General features: G+C 65.8%; 1 protein-coding gene across 1 annotated transcript; it reads left to right on the top strand.

Annotated features, from left to right (window-relative positions):
* Positions 1 to 1730: 1730 nt before the first annotated feature.
* ENTPD2 (ectonucleoside triphosphate diphosphohydrolase 2) lies at positions 1731 to 7159 on the top strand (the record flags this gene model as incomplete). The annotated part of the gene is given in 10 exon segments (XM_079926980.1): positions 1731 to 2020; positions 3444 to 3561; positions 4123 to 4273; positions 4439 to 4598; positions 4652 to 4794; positions 4796 to 4859; positions 5316 to 5570; positions 5660 to 5779; positions 6720 to 6854; positions 6956 to 7159. Coding segments are annotated over 10 exon segments (1476 nt in total). The 5' UTR covers positions 1731 to 1894.
* Between the last annotated feature and the right edge of the window lie 2357 nt (positions 7160 to 9516).

Raw genomic sequence — 9516 nt, 5'->3', positions numbered from 1 at the left:
ATCGAAGGAAGTCTCTGGGCCAAGAGGGGATTCCCGCCCTGGTCTCCCTGGGAGAGAACTCGCTCCCAGTCTCCGCCGTGGCTGTTCCATGTCCCCTGGCTTCTTCCCTTCTTCTCTCCCCAGGCTAGTCTGGGCCCCTGCCACGAGCACCAGGGCAGGGTCCAGTTCTCTGTTCTCCAGGACCCCTCCTCTCAGGTCTGGTGGGGCTCCCTTGGGCCTAGAGGGGTGAGGAGGGGGCAGGGGCCGGCCGGCAGCACCAGTGTCTCCTGCCCTTTCACGTGAAGGCCTCTCTCTGGGCCGCCTTTGTCTCTTACATTTCAGCCTAAACTGCAGGCCTCTGGCTCCTCTGAACTTTCTGGGGTGGAAGAAAGGGCCTGGGGGAGGGGGAGGAGAGCTGGCAGGAAAACGGGGCCTGGAGCCCTGTGCTGGCCTGCCGCACCCAGCGTCTCTCTGCTGGAACCCAGCCCGGCGGGGCTGGGGAGGCCCAGCAACGTCCCGAGTCGCCCACCCTTCCCACTGGGGTCCTGAGCTGGAAGAAAGGCTCCTTTGCTGGGCCTGAGACACCAGACCCTCAGCCTGGGCAGCCGTCCCAGCGATCCCAATTGTCCCTGCCGGTTCCACCCGGCCGGGCCATTGCCCAGACCCTGTGCCCATCAAAGGCTGTCCTTTTGGTCCCCTAACCCCGCCCCCATCTGCTGGCTCTCCTGGGTGGTCTTGCCACATGGCTCCCTGCTGCTGGAATTCCTATTTTGCACAAAATGGGGGTGGCCCCTGGCCAGAGAAGGGGGTGATGCTTGGCCAGGGTGGCACACAGGGCCCATGGGGATTCCAAGCATAGCGGCCAGGCATTTCATGGGGTGGAAGGGCTGAGCTGGGTCCTGCGACCAGCTGAGCACTTAGCCCAGTGTGCAGGGACCTGGGTGCTGACAAGCCCGGCCTGGGGGACCCTCTCCCTCATCCGCAGAGGCTCCTCCTCCCTCCTTGGGAAGCCTCTGGCCTCCCCAGCCCAGGCTTCTGGGTCCCCCAGGAAAAGGGGGCCACCGGGATGGGGGGTGGGCCAGCCTGAGCGTGGGTTCTCTTGTTTCTGGGCATGGTGCGGCTGTGGCCACCCTGTTCCTCTCTCTGCCTGTGCCCTCATCTGTCACCTGGGAACTGTGTGAAGTAGGTCTGGCTTCACCCTGCTTGGCACTCAGCTCTGAGGTCTCAGCACCTCCAGAGCAGGCTCAGCCTGGGTCAGCTCAGTGTCCTGGGGGGTGACCAGGGCGATGCCCTGCCATGCAGCCCAGGACTGGGTCAGCATCGCAGGCTGGCCAGCCCTTTCTTGCCGGGAGGGCATGGCAGGGGCCCAGCCAGGAGCCCACGTGGTTCCTGTAGCTGGCGTTGCCTCCTTCCTTCACGACCAGGCCGGGGGACAGCCGGCTCTGAAGCGGCAAGACCCTTGGAACAAGCCTGCCTGGGCGGCAGCCCAGCCCACCCCCAGGCCAGGCCTTCTGCCGCCGTGCTCTAAGGCCCGAGGGGCTGGGGGCTCTCTAGGTCCTGCTGGAGCGGAGTGCCCAGAGGCAGAGCGTGGTCGGCAGGCGCTTACAGGTCAGCGGGACAGGTCAGAAGGGGTGAATCTTTGGGGCTGAGCGGACAGGAAGAAGGTGGGACATAGACTCAGGGCGCCAGGGCTGAGACCAGGGCGCCGAGAGGGGCAGCGCGGGTGACTCAGCCGCCGCGTCTCTCACCTGTGCTCCGGAGCCAAGCGGGAGGTGGGCGGGGCGGCCCACCAGTGGGCGTGGCAGCCGTGGACCGGTCCGCGCCCCGCCCCAGGCGCCTACCCCGCGGTCCCGGGACCGCGGCCTCCCGGCTCCCCGCCGCCGCGCCGTCAACGCCTGGTCCGCCCCGCGCCCCCATGGCCGGGAAGGCGCTGTCGCTGCTGCCGCCGCTGCTGCTGGCCGCGGCGGGCCTCGCCGGCCTCGCCGGCCTCCTGCTGCTGTGTGTCCCCACCCGCGACATTCGGGAGCCGCCCGGCCTCAAGGTGCACGCTGGAGCGCCCTGGCAACCCGGCGCAGTCCGGGAGCTGCTGGCTGGGCCGGGGCGCCGGGCGGAGAGGCTCGGACCGAGCAGGGCCAGGCTGCGCCCGCGTGGCAGCCGGGACCCCGCGCGCTCCGCTCCCGGCCCGGCGGGATGAGGTCCCAGGCCCCTCACCAGCGCTCCGGGTCCCGGTCCAGGGCGCGGAAGCGGCGCTTCCGGGGGACGCGGTGCGGGAGGCCGAAGTCCCGGGAGCTCTCCGCTCGCCGCGCCCGCCGCGGAGCCTTTCGCGGCGCGGCCGAGGGGCGTCTCTCCACACCCCCGCGGCTCCCTGACCGCGGCCCGGCCCGCGCCCCCAGCACGTTCGGCCTCCAGGGAGGCATCGCCTCGGGGTTTGGCCCAGATGGGGTGCGACAGGAGCTGGGGCCCAAGGACTCCTCCCCAGCCTCTCCGGTGGCTCCCACAGTGAGGGGGCAGCCCTGGCTGGTCCTGAAGGGGTCGGAGCGGGCTAGGCCTGATCCCCCCACGCATCCCCGCCAGACTCAGCCTCCAGGAGCCCGCCCTCCCTAACCCTCTATTGGGCTTGTGGGCCGGCCTGATGCGTGGGTGGATGGTAGGTGCTCTAAGGCCCAGGAGCCCAGGATGGAGATCGCTGGGGTGGGTGCCCTGTAGCCAAGGGCGACCACCCGGTAGGGGTGCGGTGGGGCGGGCCACTTGGCCTGCTGCTGCTGGAGTTCCCTGTGTCAGGGAGAGGACCAGAGGGGCCCCCTTCCCGGCTCAGGAGGGCATGCTCTCCAGACCGCCTCCTCCTATTGGAATCCAGGCCCCTGGGGGCAGGTGCTGGAAAGTGGCTCTTGCAACCTGGGTGCTGACCGTCACCCGCCCGACCTGCCTGGAAGGCCCATGTGGCGCCGGGGCAGCTCTCTCTGGCCCTGCCTTTGAGGCCCAGGGAGGGGGTGTCTGCTTATCGCAGGCCCACGCGCAGCCTCAGTCCAGCTTTCCCCTTCGCTTCCACATCCTCAGGTTGGGCTGAGGTCAGAGAGATAAGGACAGAGGGGAGGAAGGAAGAGCAGGCCCGAAGGGGCGCTTCCTGAAGCTCTAGCTTTTCTCCTGCAGCCTGGGGACCTCATGCCCCCCCGGGCAAGGTTCCAAGCGTGGTCCCGGGACACCTGGCTCTGATCCTGCCCCTCATTTGCCCTTGCCAGGAAGGCTCCCACAGTCAGAGGGCCATCCGCCTCCACTCCCACTCTCCCCCCAGGCAAGCTGTGGCACAGTGACTGTCCCTGGCCTTCTCTGAGCCTCAGAGCTTCATTCTGAAGCTTCCACCCTCGACACAGGGTGGGGTGGGGTGGGCTGGAGAGCTGAGAGAGTCAAAGGGCATGGCTTCAGGCCCCCGCGGCCCCCGAGGCTGACCTTCCCCCCACCCCCAGTATGGCATCGTTCTGGACGCCGGCTCTTCCCACACATCCATGTTCATCTACAAGTGGCCAGCGGACAAAGAGAACGACACAGGCATCGTGGGCCAGCACAGCTCCTGTGATGTGCGTGGTAAGGGTCCCCTGTGCACTAGGCGCCCCCTGGCCTGGACACCCACTCACTGTAGGGTCTCAGGAGCCCTCTCCGGCCTTAGCCTTTGCAGACACCAGCCATCAGAACCCGCTGCTTGATGCCAGGTGGGGCCCAATCCAGGCAGGAGCTGCAGGAGCTCCCCCAAAGACAGGCTGCGTCCCTTCTTTTCCTGGAAGAGAAGCCCCAGGAAACAGTTGGAAGGTTTGGGCCCTCCCTGGCCCAAGACTGGCCTCTACATCCCAGGTGGGGCAGGAGGGGGTCCGAGGAGCCAGTGGGCACACCCAGGCAGGCCCCTGGGCAGGCTAGGCTGGGTTGACAATAGCCAGTGCTTTGTCCTGCCACCTGTGTGCACATCCACTGGGCAGGTGGCAGCTCAGAGACTGTGGGTGGCACACGGGCGGGCCCTTTTGTCTCTGAACTGGTCTCAACTGCCGCCTGTTAGGAGCGCAAGCCCCTCCCCCACCGCCCCCGCCCTGCTGGCCTATGGTCCACCTAGAGGCTGCCCACCAGGCTTAGGCCCCTCTTGCTGCCTCCCTCTAGGTGGGGGCATCTCTAGCTACGCTGACAACCCTTCTGGGGCTGGGCAGAGTCTTGTGGAATGCCTGAACCAGGCGCTTCGGGATGTGCCCAAGGAGAGACACGCGGGCACGCCCCTCTACCTGGGAGCCACAGCGGGCATGCGCCTGCTCAAGTTACCTCCTGGCCCCGGGGACCACGACGGCCTCAGCACAGGGCGGGCCCTGCATGTCCCCCGCAGCAGCCCTGGGCTGGGGCCCCCTCGGCTGGCTGTGCACCCCAGCAGCAGGATCACGGCCATCTGGGGAAGATGTCCCTCAGAATCCTCCCTGTGTCACAGCCTAACCAATCCAGAGGCTGCGGCCAACGTGCTCGCGTCCGCGACACAGACGCTGACCCAGTATCCCTTTGACTTCCGTGATGCCCGCATCCTCTCAGCCCAGGATGAGGGGGTGTTTGGCTGGGTGGCCGCCAACTGCCTGCTGGAGAACTTCATCAAGGTGGGCCCGGTGGCCCCCACCCACTGACTGACCTCAACCTCCACTTCCCACAGTATGGCTGGGTGGGCCAGTGGTTCCGGCCAAGGAAGGGGACGCTGGGGGCCATGGACCTGGGGGGCGCCTCCACACAGATCACCTTCGAGACGGCCAGCGCAGCTGAGGATCCGGCCAATGAGGTCCAGCTGCGGCTCTACGGCCCACAGCTTCCTCTGCTATGGCCGTGACCAGGTCCTTTGGAGGCTGCTGGCCAGTGCACTCCAGGTACCCTCCACTGAGTCCTTCTGGAGGTAGGGAGCCAGGGGGAGTGGGGGCCGAGGGCCCAGAGCAGAGCCCGAACAGCAGCCGTACTGAGGGGGGCTTCTCCAGGAACCAAAGTTGGGCTTTCACCAGCTGTAAGGACAGGTGGGCAGGGATCCAGCATGGGTAAAGGCCCAGGGGCTGGAGGTGAGCCTGGTGAGTGGCTGGCTGGGGAGGAAGGAGGGCCAGGGCCACATCTCAGAGGACCTGGACAGCCTGCCTAAGGGGGTTGCTTTTTGTCCAGCAAGAAGGGGGAGCCATGGATTGCTCCTGAGCTCAGAAGTGATGTTGCCACAGTGGAACTTGTGGGAGATTTATCAGCTGGTCCTCTGGGGAGGCCCTCCTAGGGTCTTAGGGCGGGGATGGTGGGCAGTGCTTGGAGTGGCGGTGTTGCCACACACACCCTTGTCATCTGCCCAGACCCACGGCTTCCACCCCTGCTGGCCGAAGGGCTATTCCACTCATGTGCTGCTCCAGGATGTGTATGAGTCGCCATGCACTGCAGCCCAGCGGCCCCAGACCTTCAACAGGAGCGCCAAGGTCAGCCTGTCGGGAAGCAGCGACCCTGCCCCGTGCCGTGGCCTCATGTCTGAGCTCTTTAACTTCTCCTCCTGCCGCTTCTCTAGACGCTCCTTCAACGGCATCTTCCAGCCCCCTCTGCCTGGAAAGTTCATTGTGAGTCCAGAGGACTGGGGTTGGGGGGCCGGCGGCGTGCCCCGAAGTGCTTGGGGTCTGGTCACGGTGTGACTGTACCCCCCTCACAGGCCTTCTCTGCTTTCTTCCACACGGCGGACTTCCTGAGAACTGGGATGGGGCTGCCCGTGGCAACCCTGCAGCAACTAGAGGCGGCCGTGGTCACCATCTGCAACCAGACGTGGAGTGAGGTGAGGCCTGCACCCCCCTCCTCCAGGGCTGCTCAGGGGGCTCCGCCAGCCAGTGTCACGCGTCCTGATCATTCGTTTGCTCTACGAGTAGAGGGAGTCTTAGGCCTCTCAGAGTGCCCACTGCAGTGGGGGATACACTGTTAATCAGACTTGAAAAGTGGCCAGGCTACGGCAAGGAGGCCGGGAGCCAGATGAGATTGCAGAAGCCTCCCTGAGGCCTGACCCTAGAACCAAGATCAGGAGGGTAGAGGGAACAGCCAGTGCAAAGGCCCTGGGGCAGCAGGGAGCATGGAGTGGACAGGGTGGGGAGGCGTGTAGCTGGGAGAGTGTGGGGGAGAACAGCCAAGCAGGGGAGAAGCAGAGGACTCAGGGGAGACTTAGCAGATAGAACTGGGGGTGGGGGAGTGAGAAACCCCCAGGTTTCTGGCTGCCACCATGGACTGGACACTGGCTCAGGTGAAGGATGGAGGGGTTTGGACATGCAGAGGAAGAGGTGACTCCGGGAGAGGCACTGGAGTGTCTCTGGAGTGGGGCTCGGTGGTGACGGAGGCCCCATCCTGTCCTCTTCGTGGCTAGTCTCAGACAGACTTGGGGCTGCTGGAAAAGTGGGGATCGGGAGGCAAGCCCAGGGGCCTGGGGTCAAGCCTAGAGCTTCTCCTGTTACCCCGACCATCGCCAAGTTTGCTGCAGCCCTCTGCCCGCTGCGTGGCCACCCCTGCTGTCCCCTGGAGGTCCCCCTCCCAGGCGCAGGTTCTTGCTGCCATCTGGAAGTCACGCTGTTCTGCCCTGAGGAAAGAGCTCTGCCTGGGAGAGGCCCCCTCAGCCTCGTTCTTTCTGGGACCTGCGGGGGGGTCTCCAGCCCTGCATTGCCTTTCTGTGTCTGGTGGGGCAGAGATCTCCCGGTGGCCCCTGGCCCTACAGTCTCCCACCTGCATTCCAGCTGCAGGCTCAGGCGCCGGGGGAGCGGGCCCGCCTGCCCGACTACTGCGCTGGGGCCACATTCGTGCAGCCGCTGCTGTGCCGCGGCTACGGCTTCGACGAGCGCACCTTTGGAGGCGTGACCTTCCAGAAGAAAGTGGGAGCCGGTGGGCCCGCGCGCAGGGGGGCGGGGCCGAGCGCGGGGGGGCGGGGTCTCCCGGGCTGCGCCCAGGCTGAGGCCGCGCCTCCCGACCGTAGGCCGGGGACACCGCTGTCGGCTGGGCGCTCGGCTACATGCCGAACCTGACCAACCTGATCCCCGCCGACCCGCCCGGGCTGCGCAAGGGCACAGACTTCAGCTCTCGGGTCGTCCTCCTTCTGCTATTCGCCGCCATGACCCTGGCTGCGTTCGTCCTTCTGCTGAACCGGGCGTGCTCTGCCAAGTCGCCGAGCGCCATCTAGGGGCGGGTTGGAGGCAGCTGCCCCAGCCCCAAGTCCCCCATGCCTCACCCCACCCCACTCTCAACATCTCTGTCCCTAATGAAGCCCGGGAGCAAGGCTCTGGCGACCACGCCCACATTTGGCCGGATCGGCGAAGGCAACCGGCTCCAGCGCCCTCCTGCCCACTCCTGCCTTGGCTTCATCGCTGGGCCTAGTGTGCCTCCTCCTCTTACTGTGGGTGGGGATTCAGACACCCCGCAGCCCTCAGCCTGTGAATGCGGGGTTGGGTCCGCAGGGAATGGAGTCCTGAGAGTCCCCTCCCACCCCCAGTCTTGGGTTTTAGGGGGAGGGTCAGAGCCCACAAGCTGGGAGCCAGCCCAGCGCCTACTTGTAAAAATTTTGTAGTAAAAAGTTTTTCATAGAGCAGTGGAGAGAATGTCCGTGGGGTGGGGCGTCTCTGCTGTTGCCGGCCCTCCCTCGCTACAGTTAAAAAAAATTTTTTTTCGCCGCGTTGGGTCTTCGGTGCTGCGCACGGGCTTTCTCTAGTTGCGGCGAGCGGGGGCTACTCTTCGTTGCGGTGCGCGGGCTCTAGGTGCGCGGGCTTCAGTAGTTGTGGCACGCGGGCTTAGTTGCTCCGCGGCATGTGGGATCTTCCCGGACCAGGGCTCAAACCCGTGTCCCCTGCATTGGCAGGCGGATTCTTAACCACTGAGCCACCAGGGAAGCCCTCCCCGCAGTTGTGTTGGGTGCACAGGCCCCCTCCTGGACCCGAGGGAGGACCCCGGTTGTTTCTACTTCCTTCCTCTCTGGGCCCAGACCTGGGGTGGTGTTGACTGACCCTGGTCTCTTGCTCCATGGTTGTGGCCTGGAGTAGCTGCCAGTTGGTTGGCCTAAAAGAGTCCCTGAGTCCCTTGAGTCTTCTCTGGCCAGCAGAGCCCCTGCAGCAATGGCAGATCTGCAGCAGTGACCTAGGCCAGACTGGAGTCTGGGCCCCGGCCTCGAGCTGGCCTGGGTGCAGGTGCGAATGGCAGGCCGGAGAGTGAGTGGGCAAGGCAGCTGCCTAGGGTGCAGGCAATGCTGAAGACCTGGGGCGGGGGGGAGGTGAGGGGCAAACCCTCAACAGGAGGTGGTGTCGGGGGATGTGGAGATCGGGGCCAAGACGGACGAAGGGCCCATTGCTCAGAAGGATGACCCTTGCCAGGAGCCTGGATCTGGCGCCAAGCCGTGCAATCACACCAGACGTCGCGTCCCTGCTGCCTGGGTGCTGTTTTCCGCGTCCTCAAGAGACATCAGCCGCCCCCACCTGCCGCTCCTGCAACCCCCCTTCCCTAAGCACTGTTTTCTCCAGCGTGGGAACGCGTGGTCTTGGCGGCATCTCCCCGCCGCCTCCCCCTTTCTGGGAAGTGAGCTCAGACACTATTTCTGTCTGGTCATGCCTTGTGTGGGAGGATGGCAGTCCTTGTTCGCTCATCACCCCCCTGCCCAACGCACGCACCACGTACACTTCTGCTGGTTTCTGAGCCATTTCACAAACCTGAGGGCAGCCAGCCCCATCTTCGAAGTTTTGAAACACAAAGGGCTGAAAGGAAGCACCGTGCTGGGGCCCACCCCCCCCCCCGCACTTGTTCTCTCAGTAACGTGAGCCTGGGAGGTTTCCAGGTGGGATGGGGTGCGGGTGCTCGCAGGAGGCAGCCGGTGGGGGTAAGAGGGGGCATCACAGTGCTTGCTGTCGTGGGGCACCCCGGAGCTAAAAGGCTGTCACCTGGGCACCGTGGACAGCTCTCAGCTGGCTGTCATCAGTAGCTCCAGGTCACTCTTGCCCCCTGGTGGCCTCACTGAGAGCGGCCGTCCCACTGCAACCACCGTGGCCGCCGGCACCGACCTCGTTCTGTGCGCGTGTGTTTGCCTTCACAGTGTGTCTGAATGCCTGGGTCTTTGCGCACACCTGGGCACCTCTGTGCACCTGTCCAGCTGTGTGCGCCTGGTGTCCTTCCAGGTCCAGGCAGGTCCTCCGCTCCCGGAGGGTGGGGGTGGGGTGGGAGTTAGCAGCCCGAGAGGGACGGGGCCCGGGGGAAGCGCATCCCGGGGAAACCCATCCCCAACCAGTCCCTAGCCTAGAGAACATCCCCGGCAGCACAGGCGGCAGTGGTTGAGGCACCCGGAGGACTGGCTGGATGGGTGGGTGGAAGGGGGAGCAGAACTGGAGGGAGGGAGAGGGGACGCAGCCTCACAGCGTCGTCCCGCCCCCGCAGGTGGAGCGCGCAGGCGCACTCCCGGCACGCGCGCCTCTCGCTGCCTAGCCTCCGTCCCGGATCCTTTGCCGCAGCGTCAGCGCCGCCGCCGCCTCTTTTCCTCATCCTCCGCCTCCTCGGCCTCTG

This window comes from Stenella coeruleoalba (genome assembly GCF_951394435.1).
Source record: "Stenella coeruleoalba genome assembly, chromosome: 7".
Taxonomy (NCBI): Eukaryota; Metazoa; Chordata; class Mammalia; order Artiodactyla; family Delphinidae; genus Stenella; species Stenella coeruleoalba.
Note: the sequence above shows the minus strand (reverse complement) of the source record. Positions and strands in the feature narration are given on the sequence as shown.